This window comes from Cannabis sativa, chromosome 1 (genome assembly GCF_029168945.1).
Source record: "Cannabis sativa cultivar Pink pepper isolate KNU-18-1 chromosome 1, ASM2916894v1, whole genome shotgun sequence".
NCBI lineage: Eukaryota > Viridiplantae > Streptophyta > Magnoliopsida > Rosales > Cannabaceae > Cannabis > Cannabis sativa.
Genome location: NC_083601.1, coordinates 41,276,408 through 41,295,462, shown reverse-complemented (window position 1 = coordinate 41,295,462; position 19,055 = coordinate 41,276,408). Strand labels below are relative to the sequence as shown.

The following is a 19,055-nucleotide window of genomic DNA, read 5'->3' as shown; positions in this document are numbered from 1 at the left end:
TAAGATTATATATATACATTAAAGTGTGCATCGCATATATATAATTAATATTCTGGATAAATAAGGAAAAATAATTAATGTGCTTATATTCTGTTCTTTTAATTTTCTGTTCTCTTACGATAGGGAGGAATAATATATATCTTTTCTTTTATTTTATTTGAAAAAAAAAATAAAATGAAATGTTGGCGCTGTACTAATCAAATTTGGAGGAAATTACACTCTATACCTTTTTTATATTGTTCTCTTTTATTTTTACTTTTTTTTTAAAGTCTATCATTTTTATCTTTTTTTTTTAAATATTGTATTAATTTTGCTCATGTCACTTCAAGATACTCTCCATGTGACTCTCTTAGGATATTTTGGGTATAATAAGTGATGGACCCAGAATTTTTATTTTGTGGGGACTTAATTATCAATAAAAAATATTTATACCTATATTATAATCATTCTTATTATATTTTTTAAATTTTATGGGGGCTTTTCTACTATTTTAACCTATAATTATTAAATTAAAAAAATTATATTTAAAATTTTAAAAGATAATATTTTTGTTAGTGGGGGCTATAGCCCCCACATTGATACACGTGCGTCCGTCACTGGGTACAATACATATAAAAAGAGGCATGCTTTAAATAAATATAAAATTAGAGGCAAATTTGATTAATTCATTAATAAAAAGAGTATTTTTCAACTTAACCCTCAAATTTAATTGTTTGATGTTTTAAGGCTCGGGCTTATTGATATTTTGGTTTAAGTTAAAGGTTTGTTAGGGCAACTCACTTAGATATTTTTAATGAAATATAATATGAGAATGCTTTTTATTAATAAATACAAAAAAGATATATTTCTCAACTTATTCCAAATATAATGAGCCATAAGAAAAAAAAAATAGGGATAATTTCACAAATACACAAAAACAACAAAAAAATTACAAAAATACGGTTTTAAGGAATTTTAAACATTTTTACGAATTTTTTTATTTTATTTACAGAAAATACGGTCTTTTTATGTTGTATTCATGTTAATTTGTTGATTTTTTGTTATGTGTATGTTATTTTTTATTGTTGTTTTGATGTTATTTAGATGTTATTTTCATGTTACTTTTATGTAGTTTTCTTATTGTTTTCGTGTTGTTTTTATGGGAAACCGTAAAAATGTAAAGAAAAAAATCACTAAACGTAAAAATGTAATTTTTTTACAAAAAATAGTGTCTTATGTAATTATCCCGAAAAATAAGCTCTTATTTAGAAGAAAATGTGTTATTTTTCAAAATTAATAGAAAAATAAGAAGAATTCTATTTGCACCCAATGCACCCCATTATTAAAAAAAAATATAAACTTAAATAATTTTTAAAAATTACTTTTAATATTTTTCTTAAAAAAAATTATTCACATTATTTTATGTTAATTTCAATACTTATTTTGATTTCATTTTCATAACTTTTTCTAACTCGCGTATATATATTTTATTTTATTCTAAGAAAATTTCGTATAATTTTTTATTTTAATTTTTTTGTCATAATATTTAAAATATAGTTTATTTTTATTTGATAGGTATATTTTTTAAGAATATGAATTGGAAGAAAAAGTTAAAAAATTTAGTACAATTAAAGATATAAATTTTTTATAAAATAAAAATTATTAAAATGGGGTGTGTTTATAAATTTCTAGGGTGTGTAAATAAAATTTCCCTAAAAATAATTGTATAATTTTAAAAGAGAAATTATTTTTGTTAGACCTTGAACTAAGTGAGTACTAGCACATGCCTAACCCACTTATGTCCAGAATTAATCATGTTGAAGGTGGTATTAGAATTTTTATTTTTATATCTATTAACAGAATTTTTATTTTTATTTTTATTTTTGCAAATATGATTTATCTATTTTATTGATTCTGCTCTCCTTTTAAGTGATATATATATCATTAGAATTATTATCTTATTTTTACTAATGGAAATTTTTATTTTTTTCAAAAAAAAAAAAATCGAATTAATATGCTAAGAGTTTCAGCATATAAATAAATAAATAATGAATATTATTTTACAAGTGGGGTACTTAAGATGCATCAAGTAGTGTATAATATTAGTAACACAGTCACCATTTTATTCCAGAAAAATATTCATGTTATGTCATTTAATTTTTAATAGATTCGAATACGACTTTTTAAGAGTAATTTATAACTATATTTTTGAAACAATTTAGTATATAATTTTTTTCTGAATAGATTTATAAGTATATAATTTTAATTTAAAAGGTTATGGAAACCCTTTAGTTTCATAATATGTAGGAATTAAAAATTGCTTTGTAAATGAATTTGTCAACAAGTGAAAAGTGATATGAGCAAAAGGTAAACAACTACTAGTTATGAAATTTCTCCGTTCAAAATAATTAAATAAATAAATAAAAAATAATGAAATTTCAGAACTTAAAAATTTTGATTTTCTGATTTTTTTTTTTTAAGAATCCTCAATTTTATCGTCTGTAATAAATTCATTCTTAATTTATTGACAAATATTTGAATAGATTTTTTTATATAAAAATAAAATCATAGAAGCTCTTAATTTTTAAAATAAAAATCATATTTTTGTAATTGAATAAATAATATGAGTTTGATTGGAATTTTTTTAAAAAAAACCATAGAAGCTTTTAATTTTAATCATAAATTTTTTAATTTTTTACACTCTTTCAATTTATTAATATAGGGATGCATACGACGAGTAATTAGTTGAGAGTACTCTTTTGTCCTGGCTTTACGTGAGGGATTGAAGCGGGTGGCTCGGTTGGGGTTCTCATTGACGCGTGTGGAGACGGATTCTTCTGTGGTGTGTTCTTGGATTAATTTTCCTAATAATATTCTTTTGTTTAAACCAATTGTTGAGGAGATTATTTCTCTTTTAGCTGCTGTTGGTGGTGGTTCTTGTTGTGCTATTTCGCGAGATGCGAATGGTGTGGCCCACGCACTAGCTAAGTCTGTTACTAATTTTAATATGGAGGTCATATGTGGGCAGATGCTTGTCCTAGATTTATTAGTGATCCTGTAACAGCTGATTTGATTTGAGTTAATAACATACTTTATTACAAAAAAAAAAAAAAAAAGGAATAACTAATATAGTAAGCGCTCTCTTTGCTATTCAGAGATAAAAAATAATCTTCGTTCCCACTCTATTTCACATTTAGATTGGAAATAACCGCCGCGGGCTCATATCTATGAAAAAAAAGTACATCCCTTTATAATTTTAAGTCTTTTTTTTTTTAATTTGTTATTTTTTTTTTTAATTTTGAACAATTCTAAGTCTAAACATTAAGATTATTCATCTCAATTATAAACTCTAATTAATTCAATTAAATCCTTGTTTTATTAATATATTAACTAAGGGATAACATTATGAGATGATGAAATAAGAGATGACATATAACATTATTAATTAACATTCTTATAATAAACTTCTTACGCTGGCAGTCTGAAAACGATTTTTATTCCTCCGTGTCATACAGAGAGAAAAAATAAATTATTTTCCAAGCTCTAAAGAAACTTTTATGATCATTATTATACAACGCAAAATGTCATCTTTATCACCAATTAAGTCGACTATGAGTATGAGACGTACTTAGATTTCTATTTTAGGTTCATCTCATCACTTACTTGTATTTTTATAAAAACGTAATATGAAAGGAACATTAGTCCAAATAATTAACTAAATTATAATTAATAAATTTAGATTTATATGAGGCTATAATTAGGGAGTACGTATAGCAGAAGCAGCCAGCCATAGAATCATATATATCTATATATATAAGCACTGGACCTTCCTCCGAATATTCCCACTCCCACCCACCTATATTCCCTTCTAATAATAATCTCCATTAATTCTCACTACATTGCTTCAATTCAATTCAATACCTCTCGAATATTCTATTATTCCCTCCAGTTTCCTATATTCCTATTCCTAATCCTAACCTAACAATATTTTCAATTTTCAACTATCGGTCAACTTTTTTCAACTTAACAGAGTCATCTAATCTGACGGCTCTAAATTATTTATATATGGAAACGTGTTTTAAAAATAAAACATTTATTAAGATAATATTCCATCTTCTAATAAAAATAGGAAAAGATAATATTCCTTGTCAAATCCGTGTATATATAAACCCAGTATCCCCTCCTCTAATTTCATCATATTACAACCAAAACAACAGAGAAAGTTAATATATAAATATATAAGTCTCTCTTAGTTTCTCGTTTATATATATTCAAAAGAATTAATGGCTGGAAATACCATCGTGGTTTTTGACTTCGACAAGACCATAATCGAATGTGACAGTGATAATTGGGTGGTCGATGAATTGGGTGCCACTGATCTCTTCAATCAGCTTCTTCCTACCATGCCATGGAACTCTCTCATGGTATATTTAATTATTATTCCATTTTTCTTTTCTTTATTTTCTCGTCTCAATCTTTTTTATTATTATTATTTGGTTTCTGACATGAAAACAAAAAACAATTCCAGGATAGGATGATGAAGGAGCTTCATGATCAAGGAAAAACAATTGATGAGATTGTTGAGGTTCTTAATCGGATCCCAATACATCCCAGAGTTGTCCCTGCCATTAAGGCCGCTCATGCTCTTGGGTATGTATCACAGTTCACACTCTTCTTGTTTCTTTTCTTTTTTCCTTATTTCTCTCTGTTTTTTTTCTCATCAATTTGTTTTCTTATAATTATCTTTTTGTGCTGTATTTCAGATGTGAATTGAGGATTGTTAGTGATGCAAACATGTTCTTCATTGAAACAATGTTGAAACATCTTGGGCTGAGGGAGTACTTTTCAGAGATTAACACCAATCCCAGCTTTGTTGATGAACAAGGAAGACTTAGGATTCAACCTTATCATGATTTCAAAAACTCCTCACATGGCTGCACTACCGGCACCTGCCCTCCTAACATGTGCAAGGTATTTATAATAGTTCTTGTCTGTTAATTATTTTCTGATTTTATGATTCATAAGCATGGCTTCTATAAAATCCAAAAGAAAGAGAAAATTTAGTCCATTGGGTCCACAGATGTTGGCATATATAGAATATATTCCTCTGTTTTGTTATAATTAGTTTAGGAAGCAGCCAATAAATCTTTAATTTTGACCACTTGTCCTATGTACGACACTAAAATCTCTGACCCCACATAATATATATAAATATTTCCAAATCAGAATTAATTAATCAAATATTATTTTTGGAATTTGCAGGGTTTGATTATAGAAAGAATACAAGCCAGTGAGGGAAACAAAAGAATAATTTATCTGGGTGATGGAGCTGGTGACTATTGCCCAAGCTTGAAGCTGAAAGAGAGTGATTTTATGATGCCAAGGAAGAATTTCCCAGTTTGGGACTTGATTTCCAATAACCCACTTCTCATCAAGGCCAAAATTCATGAATGGAGTGATGGTGAGGAGTTTGAGAAGGTTCTGCTCAGCCTTATTGACACTATTTCCACTGATGAGAAATCTGCTTTCACTTCAACTTACTTAAAAATGCCAAGTAATATTGATGTTTCTGCCATACCCAAAGTCCTCCCAGTTCAGCAGTAGATCAAATACCGTATGGGGATTTAGAGATAGAGACTAGATTGGCTTATTAAGCTTATAATTAACTAAGCATTAAATAAGTAAAAATTTTGACTTATTTTTATTGTTTAAATTATTATTGGATAAAAAATAATTATAATATTATTTTATTGTCTAAACCCCTCCAAAGAAAAAGTGTTTTAACTTTGGAAGTTAAGAAATAGCTTCACATCATATACTTACTGAGATCTGTGCTCGGATTTTTATTTATTCCAATAAGTGTTTGTGTTTTTAGACTTCTAATAAGAATTCTGTCTTAATTTTATGTGTATGTATGCTCACTAATAACAACTCAAAGGAAGAAAAAAAAGATTCAAATGAAGTTGACCATGATTTGATTCACGCCCATGATCGTTTGTTTGGCTTCTACATAAGTAACTTCGTGTTTTTTTTACTATCGAAAACAAAAAATTAAAAAACAATTCAATATTTTTTTCGAACCTAATTACCTATATATCAATTGGCTAATAAGAATCATAGATTTCAATTCTGTGAGACCTTGTGTTTTATACATATATTAAGAAAATATTGATATAACGTAAATTATTGGTTTTTGGTGATATTGGGTGAATTTTAATTCAACTAATATGATTTTTGGTGCTTTTTGGGTGAATTTTCAAAGATGGGTATATGCCATTAGTCTTCCTACGTCTTTTTGATACGTGAATAGTTATAGTCTTAATTTTTCTTAATATGAAAGTGTGTATATTATAGTTATTAATTTAATATATTATAAAATATTTGATCAGAAATTTAAAATGATTTAAGATATAGAAAGTATGTTTTAAAGTATTTATTTAACACGAATAAAATAATAAAAAAATTATGTGCAATATGCCTTTTAAATTTTGTTTTTAATACGCTAAATTATTTTGAATTTTTAAAAAATTTAAAGGATATTTTAAATAAATAATTAAATATAATATACAATATTGTATAAAAATATAAAGATTAAAATTATTTAGTTATCGGTAGCCCATATAGTTATTAATTTTGTGGAGTTATGTCAAATATTTAAAGTAAACGGAATAAGTGATGATGCTATCTGCTTGAGACTATTTCCATTCTCGCTGAGGGAACGAGCCAAAAGTTGGTTGGTATCATATCCACCCAACTTCCATTGCTACATGGACTGATCTGGCGATAAAGTTCTTGTTAAAGTTTTTCCTCCAACTAAAGCTGCCAAGCTGCGAGGAGAAATTAATAATTTTTGTCAAATGGACAATGAATCTCTCTATGAGGCGTGGGAGAGGTTCAAGGATTTCATCAGAAAATGTCCGCATCACGAGATCGAAAAGTGAATGTTGGTTCACAATTTCTACAATGGGCTGATTGGTAATACCAGAACAATTATAGATGTCGCAGCTTTTATGCAAAAAAGTGCAAACGAGGTGTATGTACTACTCGAAGAAATAGCTATGAACAACCAACAATGACCAACTGAAAGAAGTCAAACGAAGAAGGTTGCTTGTATGCACGAGGTAGATGTCATCACCAAGTTGACAGCCCAAGAGGAGGCCTTGACGAAGTTGATGACTGCTCAGGCGAAACAGGCTCAAGTTACTTATGAGCTATGTGAGGGCCCTCACACATATTGACACATGCCCGATGGATGTGAATAGTTTGTCAATGGATCAAGCGAAAGCCATTTGGAAACTATTTTCAAAACAATAATTATGAGCACAAGCAATAGAGGTTCTACCAGCAGAGAAATCAGCCTCTACAAAACCAACAACAAAGTCCTAGTGGAGGCTAAAATATCCAAGCTGATTTATTGCTCCAATTCATGATGGAGACTAGAGCCTCCATTAAAACTTTAGAAACTCAAATGGGATAGTTGACTGCTCAAATTGGCAACTGTACTTAAGAGAATTCACTTAGTATTAGTGAGGTAAAGTGCAAAGAGCAGTGTCAAGCAATTTCCTTGAGGAGTGGAAAGAGTTATTATGGGCCAAGAGTTGAGCAGACAGTTGAAGTTGTGGATTAGGATCAACAGGCATAGGTTGATGTTGATAAGAGGTACGTGGAAGAGCAGGTTATTGATGATCTGCCCGGTAATGAAGCTACACCACCTATAAAAATTGAGCACCATATAAAAATTTCGTACCCACAAAGACATTACAAGAATAAATTGGATAAACAGTTTTTAAACTTTCTTGAAATATTTAAGAAGCTGCACATTAACATCCTTTTTGCGGAAGCTTTGAATGTCGACTTACCTTTGAAGAAATTTTAATAAAGAAAAGGAAGTTGGAGGAATATGAGACAGTGACACTTAGATAGAAATGCAATCCTACAATGTGACTTCAGGGCAAGTATATTAATAGTGGCTCTATAAATACAAATATATACACTGCAGTTAATTTTATCAGATTTATATTCTCATAAATCATAATGACATGACAATAGATTAAAAAATTTTTGTTATAATAATAGTAGAAGAACCTTGAATTAGTCTTAATTGAAACAAGGGTAGCAGCCACAGAATCAAAGCAAAGGTGAGGAGAGGACCTTCCTTGGAATATTCCCACGCCCTCTCCTCAATCCTCGTGCCTTAAGTTTCAATTTAAATTCTATTCTATTCCTCTCGAATATTCCCTTATTGCCGCGTTTTTAGCCTTTCCCTTTAATATTAATACGTTTCAACGCATGGTCAACCTTTTCAAACTCAAAAACAGTCCTCAAATCTCACGATTTTCTACAATTATTTATACGAACATTGTTGGAACGTGACATTAATTAATTATTCATACAATATCGTATTAATTCCAAAATACACATTACACCCAATTTCCTGACTATATAAACCAGTTTCCTCCTCCTCTGTTTCTCACTCCCATCCCAACACTAAGTAAAAATATTTAGCTTCTATAATATAAGTTTTCTTGTTCGTCGTTTATCGGCAAACTAAGTCGTTTTCTCAAAAGAAATTAATTAATGGCTGGAAATACCATTGTGGTTTTTGACTTTGACAAGACCATAATCGAATGTGACAGTGATAATTGGGTGGTCGATGAATTGGGTGCCACTGATCTATTCAATCAGCTTCTCCCTACAATGGCATGGAACTCTCTCATGGTAATTACATGTTTCTTTTCTATTGTTGGATCTATTTTTCTTCTCTTTTTGGTTTCTGATCCGTACGTTGAAAATGAAAAATTTCAGGATAGGATGATGAAGGAGCTTCATGATCAAGGAAAAACCATTGATGAGATTGCTGAAGTTCTTAATCGGATCCCGATACATCCCAGAGTTGTCCCTGCCATTAAGGCCGCTTATGCTCTTGGGTATGTATATAAATATAACACTTGTTTTTTTTTTTTCCTTTTTCTTGAAGCTTTTCATGAATTTGTTTTCTTATAATTATCTTTTTTGTGATGTATTTCAGATGTGAATTGAGGATTGTTAGTGATGCGAATCTGTTCTTTATTGAAACAATGTTGAAGCACCTTGGGTTGAGGGAGTACTTTTCAGAGATTAACACCAATCTCAGCTTTGTTGATGAACAAGGAAGACTTAGGATTCAACCTTTTCATGATTTCAAAAACTCCTCACATGGATGCACTACTGGCACTTGCCCTCCTAACATGTGCAAGGTATATATATATATTTATATATTCATACTGTTGTTTTTGTCTATTCTTTTTCTGATCTTATTCCTTCTTCAGTATTAAAATCCAAAAAAATAAAATATATAGTACATTAAGTCCACAAGAACATACACATAGTCACATACTCTTTAATTTTTAACTATGACACTATGACCCCACATAATATATATATATATATATATAATAGTACTATGCATATGTTTTTCCATATCATAATTAATTAATGGTATTTATTATTTTTGGAATTTGCAGGGTTTGATTATAGAAAGAATACAAGCTACTGAGGGAAACAAAAGAATAATTTATTTGGGTGATGGAGCTGGTGACTATTGCCCAAGCTTGAAGCTGAAAGAGAGTGATTTTATGATGCCAAGGAAGAATTTCCCAGTTTGGGACTTGATTTCCAATAACCCACTTCTCATCAAGGCCAAAATCCATGAATGGAGTGATGGTGAGGAGTTTGAGAAGGTTCTGCTCAGCCTTATTGACACTATTTCCACTGATGAGAAATCTGCATTTACTCCAACTTACTTCAAAATGCCAAGTAATATTGATGTTTCGGCCATACCCAAAGTCCTCCAAGTTCAGCAATAGATCAATACCATGTGTATCAGTGTTAGGTTTATAACATATCTGAGCTGATTCAAAAGCCTTGATTTATTTTATTATATTATATCTCTCTTATACTTTGGGATTCAGCTAAATATAAAAACTCTTACAGCTTTGTGTGATGAAATTACTAATCAAATTACAATAAATATTTTGACTTCTAAAAACTGTGTTTTATTCGTTCATTTTAATTAGTATAACATTAGCAACTCAAAAAAAAAGTAATAAATCAAAAAATAGTAATTAAGTCAATCTACATTAGAATTAACGAATCAACTTGACTATGATTTATTCATAACACAACATTAACACCATCATAATTTTTGTCAATTTTACAAGAACTAACTTGACTATGATTTATTCATAGCACAACATTAACACTACAATAATTTTTGTCAATTTTACGACTTAAGTCCTATTCTTTCTCCAGCACCAAACGTAATCGTACGTTTCAGTACTTTCAAGAGATAATATTACTGATACCAGTGTTCATAGCATTGAACAAAATTAAACAAGTAATTACTTGGCAAATTCATTTAATTAAGTAATTAAACATTTATTATAGAAATTATCTAATTTCACATAGTTAAGTTGCCCCGAGTCTTCTTGTCTAACTTAAATATACTTAATGAATTTTCAAGTTTTCTAAATTTGCACAACTTTTAGCAAGTTCGGTTGCTAGTGAACAATCATTAGAATAAATATTCGTAATAAAAATAAAAATAAGTTTAGAATAAGCGATTCATGTAGATTTTTCAAGATGTAAAAAACAGACCTCCAATATTTCTGACAAAAATAAAAAACTTTCGGGTTGTTGCTTTTCAACTAATTTTCTTGATAATACGTGCAAATTTATCACCATCAAAATTTGACCACTACTAATTGAAACATCTGACAATCATAAGTTACTATAACGCACAATTAGAACAAATTAAAATTGTCTAATGGTACAGATGAGCTCCATCAATATAAATCCTCTGACTCTAACTATATCATAATCATAGTACACAGATAGATGTATAGAATAGAATCAATGGCCGTCTCCATCTCCAATTTAACTGATTTTTTAAATTTAATGGGGAGAAAAAAATCACATTGGAACAACACGGGCCTTGTACATACAAATGTAGGCCATATGCCAATCACCTGAAACAGAAAACAAAAGAAAAAGATTTCTTATCTGAAAATTTGGACAGTAACTAGAATTTCATGTAGAATATTTTTGGGTTTTCTTTTAATTTACCTCCTCCGGAGAGTTTTGTGATGTCTTCCTCCCTCTGTGGGATGGGATTATCGTCATCATATTCAATCCATTTCCCTAAGCCACGATAAGATAACACCGAATCAGTTTAAAATTTGGGAATGCAGATGATATTTCATGCATACAACCAGCTCATCATTCTAAACAACTCACCACTTTCTTGCTTGACCCAGGCCACGTAATGTCCTGAGTCGGCACTCCGACCCTTGTGTGTCAGCACCGCAACCAAATCATAAACTCCGGTCAACTGTGTCTCCTTCTCAGATGGACCACCTGCAGAAGAATGAGCCTAACAGTGAAGACGAGCACCAGAACAAGGGATTCAGTGACCCGTGTAAAATTACAGAAACTATTACCTTCAGCGGACTTAGAATTAGATGGTTCTCCACTTTCGTTGGATGAGCCCTGATTGAAGATGAAAAAGATGCTTAGAGCACATAATCACATATGGGCCTTCAAAATATTGTGTAAATGGATTGTGCATAGTTAATTTACCTCTGCCTCAGCCATCTTGACATCATTGTCTTTTGAAGCAGAGCCCTTGGCTTTCAGACCAAGTTTTTTGCCTTCTTCATCCCGAAGTTTCTTTTACAGAAATTAAAAATAGACATCACAGAATAAGAGCATCTATCAATATTGTGTATGGATGATATAAAAATTCAAGTTTGTACACATTCCCAAACAAGCAGATACCTGACGAGGAGCTTCCAACTTTTTGCGAAGTTCTTCTGAGCAGAGATCATAAACATCCAACTCCAAAGGATAATCCACTTTCTGAGATACGTAAATGAACAATGTAGATAACATTTTCCATTAAAAGAAGAGAAAAGAAGATATCATAGCTAGCTAGTGTTAAGAAAATTACTGTAATAGATGAGCAATTTCTAGCCTCATTAAGGAAATCAACATATTGGGAGAATGATGTTAACAAATAAATAACATAACTTAATTTCATTATGCATTTGTATGTCACAAGGAAAGAAAAGAAGCATCACCCGCAAAATCTTGGCCTTCTGATTTGATTCCCTCTTCCAGAAAAAGCGAACAAACTGAATAGTTAAGTACCTTTCAAAATTTTAAAAGAAGTTAGAAGGAGTGAGAGAAACTGTTCAAAATTCAGAAGTCTTGCCAATGCTACTAATTTTGTTTTGAAGTGAAATAAATGGTGGAAATCTTCTCAAGATATCTTTATTGCTTAAAAAGTTAAAAAGTGGCAACAACCATCTTTAAAATATTTAAATACAGAAACATTAAAAAAAATGCTATGTAAAAATCAAGAACTAAGACTTTTTTCTACCACTCTAGTTAAGAATGTTGTCCTAATATATCTGGTCAATACAACCAAAAAAAAGTGATAATAGAGAATTCTATGGGGTATTTGACACAAGTCAGAGAACAATGCAGTCGTCTCTAAAAAGAAAAAAGTCATCTTTACCTTGGCAGGCCATTGATACGAGACTCCTTCACATAGATTGCACTACGCCCCAAAGAGGGAGAATTCTTTTCCAGTTCTGATTTTAAACCCTACATAATAAAACAATGAAAGAATATTTCACATAAATTACTAGGATGAAAAGAAATATGAATATCTTCCAGAATAGGGATAAAATGCACATATAATTTAGAAAGAAGTGTGGACAAGAACAAAATAAAAGGATCAAGCTGTAACGGCCATTGTGAAGAAATAACACAATAATATTATTTTCGGAGATGTTAGTAGACTTACATGTTTCAGCCCTTCATGCAAATGGTTCACCTCATGAGATATGTGGCATTTAAGGGTGTGAACTGACTCTGATTCTGAACTTTCTTCACCACTTTCCTGGCAGTGAACCCTAGCAACCCAGCACACCAATCGTAAAGAAATTTTCAAGAGCAACACGCCACATTACTAAATCATTTAATAAAGTTTACACAATCCTATCTCTACTGAAATTTTAATCTGCAGAATATTCTAGTTTCTAGTTAGAATAAAGAATAATACATTGCAGACATCTAACCTGCTTACAAAGTCGATGCCAAATAGGGACTTAATTGCATCTGGGTTTTCACTGTCAAGAGAACATGATAATAATTAATACAATTTGAATGAGTACACATGTTAGAACAGACTAAAGCAACGCAAAGCAAAAAAAAATGCCACCACTTCGAAAGTTGATAAAGCTGGTTTGAATTCTATGACGGAAAAGTGGTCTCATGCATATCATAGATAGGTAATAGCTTAAAAACAACAGCAGCAATACAGCTTTTAGAGGGCCCTCTCCTCTCATCTATTACTTGTTTCAGCTCCAGGTGAAATATTAAATTAGGTGAGTAAACTAGAAATCTAGAGTGCCATGCCATTTGAGACATGTCATCAATTAAAGTAGTTAAGAAAATGCTAAATCCCTAGACTGCCAAAGCAAACCCATTCCTATATTCTATCCAACAGAAAAATAATAATTTATGTTACCTGGAGCCTGCTGACCTCAGAGACTGAGAAAGAGTGTATAGAAGTTGGGTCCAACATTCTTCAGCATCCTATTACAGATTTAGATCGAATTGATCAATATACTATCCAATTAAAGGAAGGAGTGTAGTCAAAACACAAATCAAAGAGAACTTAAAAACCTGTTGCATGAAGAAATTATTATGCATCTGACCAAACTGAGGGTACTTTTTACGTAAGACCTGCAAGAATATTGCAATCAACATCATTCAATCTTTGCGCAAACAAATCCTTTATGACATTATGACAATAGTTTCTATGAGATTGCAATGTAGAAAATTATAATTTGACCAATTTCTGAAACAAAATGAAGTCGATGTTAGGCAGCATTATAAGTGTGACCGGCTGGCAATTAGACTAGTTTAATTATTGTAAGGGGGATTGTTGAAGAGGACAAGTGACAAATTTATAGGTTAGTGGTTAGCATAAGAAATGGGAATGCTGGATGAGACGTACAAATCAGGTTCAGTCAGCTTTCGGGGCTGAGTGTGAACATAGAAAATTAGTGAGTTAAATTGTGGAAAGTGGTACGTAGAATCAATAAAACAAATTGGCAATAAAAATGAAAAAGACGAAGTATGTAGAATCAGTACGGAAGCATAAATTGACGATAAAAAGAATTAATGAGGTCAAGTTTTTTGAAGTCATTAAAACAAGAAAGAACAAAATTAAAAAAAAAAAAAATCACCAAAAGCAAAACGAACAGCTCGAATTTGAGCCTTACTTTAATACAATTAAAATTTCTAAAAATTTGTCTTTTCTAAGACAACAAAATGCCAACCCTGAAGAGTGTAGCTTTCTACCTGGAATAGTTTACTTATGATACATAAAAAGTTTACCATTAACTTATAATGAATTTCAATTTGCTTTGGGCGTCATACAAATTAAATCTTGATGATATGATAGAAGTAGGAGCTTGAGATAAATGCCAGTACAGTATCTTAAGTAACAAAGTGAGACAAAATAACAAACCATCCAAAATTGCATTGGTGCTACAGCCTTGCCACTTTTATCCAGTTCATTAAATAAATCATGTGTCGCTATGGTCAACATGTGAGAACTCTGATCCACATCGTTGCTTTTACCAGACTGTGAATAGCTGAGCAAAGATAATTTTACATCTTCGTCACTGAAATGCTCTCAAAGGTAAAACATCATTTAGTAGGGAAAAGAGAAAAAAACTCACTTTATTAAAGCAGACTTCAATTCTGGAACAGAATGCAGACATTGTACAGTAGAATTCATGTAGCAGGTATTTCCCAAATTAAATAAGCCAGCACCATGACCCTGGAATCAAAAAAGGCATTGGAAGAAAATATCAAACCGTGATGCAGATGAAGAAATTAAGAAGGCAAAAAAAGGATACTCCCAGGAGCTTAATAAAAAAATGAGAATGATAAACTAAGCTTAAAAATCAATTAAGAAGGTGACCTTCCAAAGATATCCTAAGCAGAAAAGAAAAATACTGTTTGACAGGATCTTAAACACTATCAGAGTTCTGATTTTACTACCCCACTTAATAACCACCAGAAGTGCAGCACAAATCATAATGACGAAAAAAGTAATGATAAATAACTCTTAAGCCTCATAATACAGACCTTAAATAAAAGAGTAATTTGCGGCAAAATCCCCCCAACTATCAATTTGATTGCAAAAAACCATCCAACCTCATATTTTGGTGGGAAAACCCTCCAAAGTATTATTCCGTTTACATTTTTAAGGTGTCGTCTGTCTAGCCTCGTTAAGTCCTAATTTTGCCCACGTGACAATGACAGGTCACTAAAAAATTATCCTATGTGGTCATATTTTACAAAATAAAAATAAAAACTTTAAGAGTAATTTGCGGCAAAACCCCCCAAATCAATTTACTTGTAAAAAATCATCCAAAAAACTTTAAGGTTGGATGGTTTTTTACAGGTAAATTGATAGTTGGGAGAGTTTTGCCGCAAATTACTCTTAAATTTTTTATTTTTATTTTAATTTTTATTTTGTAAAATATGGCCAAGGATAATTTTTTAGTGACCTGTCATTGCCACATGGGCAAAATTAGGACTTAATGAGGCTGGACAGACGACACATTTTTTGCAAGTAAATTGATAGTTGAGGGGGTTTTGCCGTAAATTACTCTAAATAAAAACAAGTATCCATAAGGCAATTTGGAGAATGTGGTCAAAGAGAAACAGCACATAAAAGTTAATATCATAAAATGAGAGTGCGCCAATTAGTAAGTTGAATGAGCAAAAGAGAATAAACCACTCCCCAAATTTGCATAGCACATCAATAATGAATTATTGTGACTATACCAAAGAAATGGCTTGTTCTTCTTCTGGAAGATCTTCCATGAAAATAGGACCCTTTTCTGGAGCCTTGACTATCTCATCTGCAGTTCCCATCATCATCAATTTTTGACCCTATACCAACAAAAAAGTAAATCAGTGTAAGCAAAAGCACAGTAAAACACAAACAGACCACCGCAAACATAATCACCTCTTTTACTCCTAAGGTTGACCAATCTGCATCGTCCTGCATTTGGGAAACAAATCAGTGATTTAATTTTGATTTAGACACATCACGTAAAGTATTATTCAACCATGTGCATAAGGGTTTAGAGGAATAACATTAATCATCTTGATTGAAAAAAAGATAACTAGATTGACTTCACTAAGACACTTCATATGTAGCACCCAACTTTTACCTTCAGCAGGCCGCCTTTAACCATAATTTTTTGCCTCTCAGGAGGTACCCCTGTTAGATCGTACAACTGGCATTTGAACACATAAGGGGGCTGAGTAGTGTCAATTTCCACAGCTTTAAGGAGCTCCTTTTGCCATTTTACACTCACTGTAAAAGTAATTAGAAGTGTCAAAAACATTTCTTCTTAAATCTTTGAAGATTGTCAACTAAAGTTCATTGTCCACATTGATTAAAATACCTTGTTATCCAATAAGACTTAAGTTTCATTTTTGTTGAGAGCTCTAGTATGATTAGCTTTCTTTAAAACGAATAATAACAACTCAGCATTAAATACACTAAAAGTCCTTGAAAACCCATATGAGAAATTTATTTGTCTCGATTACCCAGATCTAATACTCAAATAAATTCCACAAAAAACAGTTATTTTTGCTTCTAAAATACATCGATAAACGAAGAATATGAAAGCCCCGTATCATATAAAGATAATCTCTATTGTTGAAAAAAAAAATATATAAAGGTAAGGAAAAAAAAAAAAAAGTAAAGTTGCAACTCGTTTCACATATCAAATATCAAGCAAAGCAAAGCAAATACTCCAAAAGAAAATAGAAATCCCCAGTTGGGACAGGAGTAAATCAAAGAAATTAAGACATAGAAATGAAGCTAGAAAGGTTATTGAACCTGTAATCATGGTTGACGATGTTGGGTGGTACAAGTATCGATGAGAAAGGAGGAAAGGGAAATGGGTTTTGCGGAGCTTGGCTTGGAGAGAGGGCAAGTATCTCAACGAAGTGTCCTGGCCTTACTGGATATTTTGATTTATATATAGATAGCGAGTCCGAATCCAAATCCAAAACCGACTCCGGAACCGAACACGTGCTTTTCACTTTGTAACAATATAGTAATTTACTTAATTATTATGTCGTTTCAACGTTAAACGACAATCTTTTGAATTGATTTAAAATTTGATCAAGTCTTTTTAGGGCTGTTTAGAGAAATTAAATTGTATACCTATCTTATTTTATTTATTTTAATTTTTATATTTATTTTTATATTCGTTAAGATATACAGTACTTACTTTTACTCTTTAAGTTAATGTAAATTATATGTTAGACTTAAGTAGAGAGTATAGGTATATTGGGCAAACCACTCATAAAATTGTGTATATTTTAATAAAATATAAGGTATTTTTAATTAATGAATATAAAAAAGTGGAGTCAAAATTAGTTTGAATTATAATTTTAGTAACCTACATATTTTAGGTCAAAAATAGGCTGATTAAATTATGGCTCGTTCAACCCAATCAAATACGATTATACACTTAATAAAATGAATACATATAATAATCTTATCGTGGCACACCTATTTTGTTCATATAGTATACAGATATAATTTTTTTTATTTAAGCGTTTATATATTAGAACAATGTATAATTTAAGATTCAAATTCACGATCTTTAACACACACGCACCCTGTTATCAAGTGGTTGTATACAAAATAGTTTCCTTTAATATTTATGACTGACTTATAAGAGTACATATTATGCAATATATACATGTACCTATTTAATTGAAAAAAAATGACATCATTAAATAAAATATTTTTTAAAAAATTGCATATTGAATACAATTCTTAGGTGCAAATCTATTTTTTTTTCTTGGGTTATTTGCGGCAAAACCTCCTAAAGTGGACAAGTTTTTGCAACTAACCCCCTAATCTAAAATTTTGGTGGTAAAACTACCTAAACCACTAGTCTGTTAGCAGTTAGCCCTTTCCATCCATTTTTAGCTGTTAACTGCCATGGTAGAATGTCCACGTGTACACAGTGTACACGTGGCACAATTTTATTGGTCCACGTAAATAAATATTTAAAAAAATAAAAATTAATTATTTTAAAAATAAAAAATAAAATAAATAAAAAATTTTCTATTTTTAAAAAATTAAAAAATTAAAAAAAAAATTAAAAAAAAAAAATTAAGAAAAAAAACCCTCCTTAATCAAACCCATTTCTTTCACCCTCTCTCTCGTTCTTCTTCTTCTTCTCCTAAAACACTAGTTCTTCTTCCCCTTCTTCTTCCTTAATCAAACCCATCAAACCCATTTTGGTTTTACTGAAACTGACCACCACCACCACTTCTTCCCCTTCTTCCTCCTTAATCAAACCCACGAAGACTAGCAATTTCGAAACCACCACCACCATTTTCTATTTTTCTTCTTCTTCATCTTCTTCATATAATCGGCATCCACCACCACCAACATCCTCCGAAACCACCACTTCATCTTTTTCATTATTTTCTATTTTTGTTCTTCTTCATCTTCTTCATCTCTTTTTCTGTTCTTCTTCTTCTTCTCGCCCAGCCCGTCTAACTGTATTTTTTCTTCTTCTTCTTGCAGGTGGCTGTTGGATATGGGAAGATCTCGACGAGTCCTGGTCGGATCTGGGCGGGGTCAGTCGGATCTGGGCCGGGTTCGCTTAATCTCTCCTTCTTCTCAAGCTGAGCTTCGACGGAAAGAGGCGGGATAGTGGTGGCCTTTGTTTTGATCGCCGGTGATGGGAGGCAGCGGTGTGGGTGGCTGGGGGAGAGAAAGGTAAATGAGGGATTAGAGTTTTATTTAGTTGATTTGAGTTTTTTAGGTTAGATATGAAAATGAAATTGTTTTTTAATTTTATTTTGGTGTTGATTTGGATAAAAGGAATAGGTTGTGGTTGTTGATCGATCATGGATGATAATGGAGATGGGCAGTTGTAGTGATGATGGTGGTCGGTTGTGGATGA

General features: G+C 31.2%; 3 protein-coding genes and 1 non-coding gene across 4 annotated transcripts; 2 read left to right on the top strand and 2 right to left on the bottom strand.

The window, feature by feature from the left end:
- Window positions 1-4,166: 4,166 nt before the first annotated feature.
- Window positions 4,167-5,941, top strand: LOC115704970 (inorganic pyrophosphatase 1). Its single transcript, XM_061108374.1, has 4 exons — window positions 4,167-4,403; window positions 4,508-4,629; window positions 4,743-4,950; window positions 5,242-5,941. The coding sequence occupies exons 1-4, from the start codon at window positions 4,263-4,265 to the stop codon at window positions 5,581-5,583; spliced, it is 813 nt and encodes a 270-aa protein (XP_060964357.1). The 5' UTR covers window positions 4,167-4,262; the 3' UTR covers window positions 5,584-5,941.
- An 863-nt stretch (window positions 5,942-6,804) lies between these two features.
- On the bottom strand, window positions 6,805-6,910 carry LOC115708538 (small nucleolar RNA R71). The gene has a single exon (XR_004010030.1). It is a non-coding gene; the product is annotated as a small nucleolar RNA R71 (small nucleolar RNA).
- Window positions 6,911-8,455: 1,545 nt separating this feature from the next.
- Window positions 8,456-9,963, top strand: LOC115704928 (inorganic pyrophosphatase 1). The gene is made up of 4 exons (XM_030632147.2): window positions 8,456-8,697; window positions 8,785-8,906; window positions 9,008-9,215; window positions 9,483-9,963. The coding sequence occupies exons 1-4, from the start codon at window positions 8,557-8,559 to the stop codon at window positions 9,822-9,824; spliced, it is 813 nt and encodes a 270-aa protein (XP_030488007.2). The 5' UTR covers window positions 8,456-8,556; the 3' UTR covers window positions 9,825-9,963.
- Window positions 9,964-10,590: 627 nt separating this feature from the next.
- LOC115707626 (ubiquitin carboxyl-terminal hydrolase 6) lies at window positions 10,591-17,105 on the bottom strand. Its single transcript, XM_030635643.2, has 18 exons — window positions 16,961-17,105; window positions 16,284-16,429; window positions 16,076-16,111; window positions 15,892-15,999; window positions 14,775-14,875; window positions 14,561-14,687; window positions 13,711-13,770; window positions 13,553-13,620; window positions 13,101-13,151; window positions 12,827-12,935; window positions 12,536-12,624; window positions 12,096-12,165; window positions 11,794-11,874; window positions 11,596-11,685; window positions 11,457-11,505; window positions 11,254-11,373; window positions 11,083-11,157; window positions 10,591-10,985 (listed from the first exon to the last, which is right to left on the bottom strand). The coding sequence occupies exons 1-18, from the start codon at window positions 16,968-16,970 to the stop codon at window positions 10,930-10,932; spliced, it is 1,446 nt and encodes a 481-aa protein (XP_030491503.1). The 5' UTR covers window positions 16,971-17,105; the 3' UTR covers window positions 10,591-10,929.
- Between the last annotated feature and the right edge of the window lie 1,950 nt (window positions 17,106-19,055).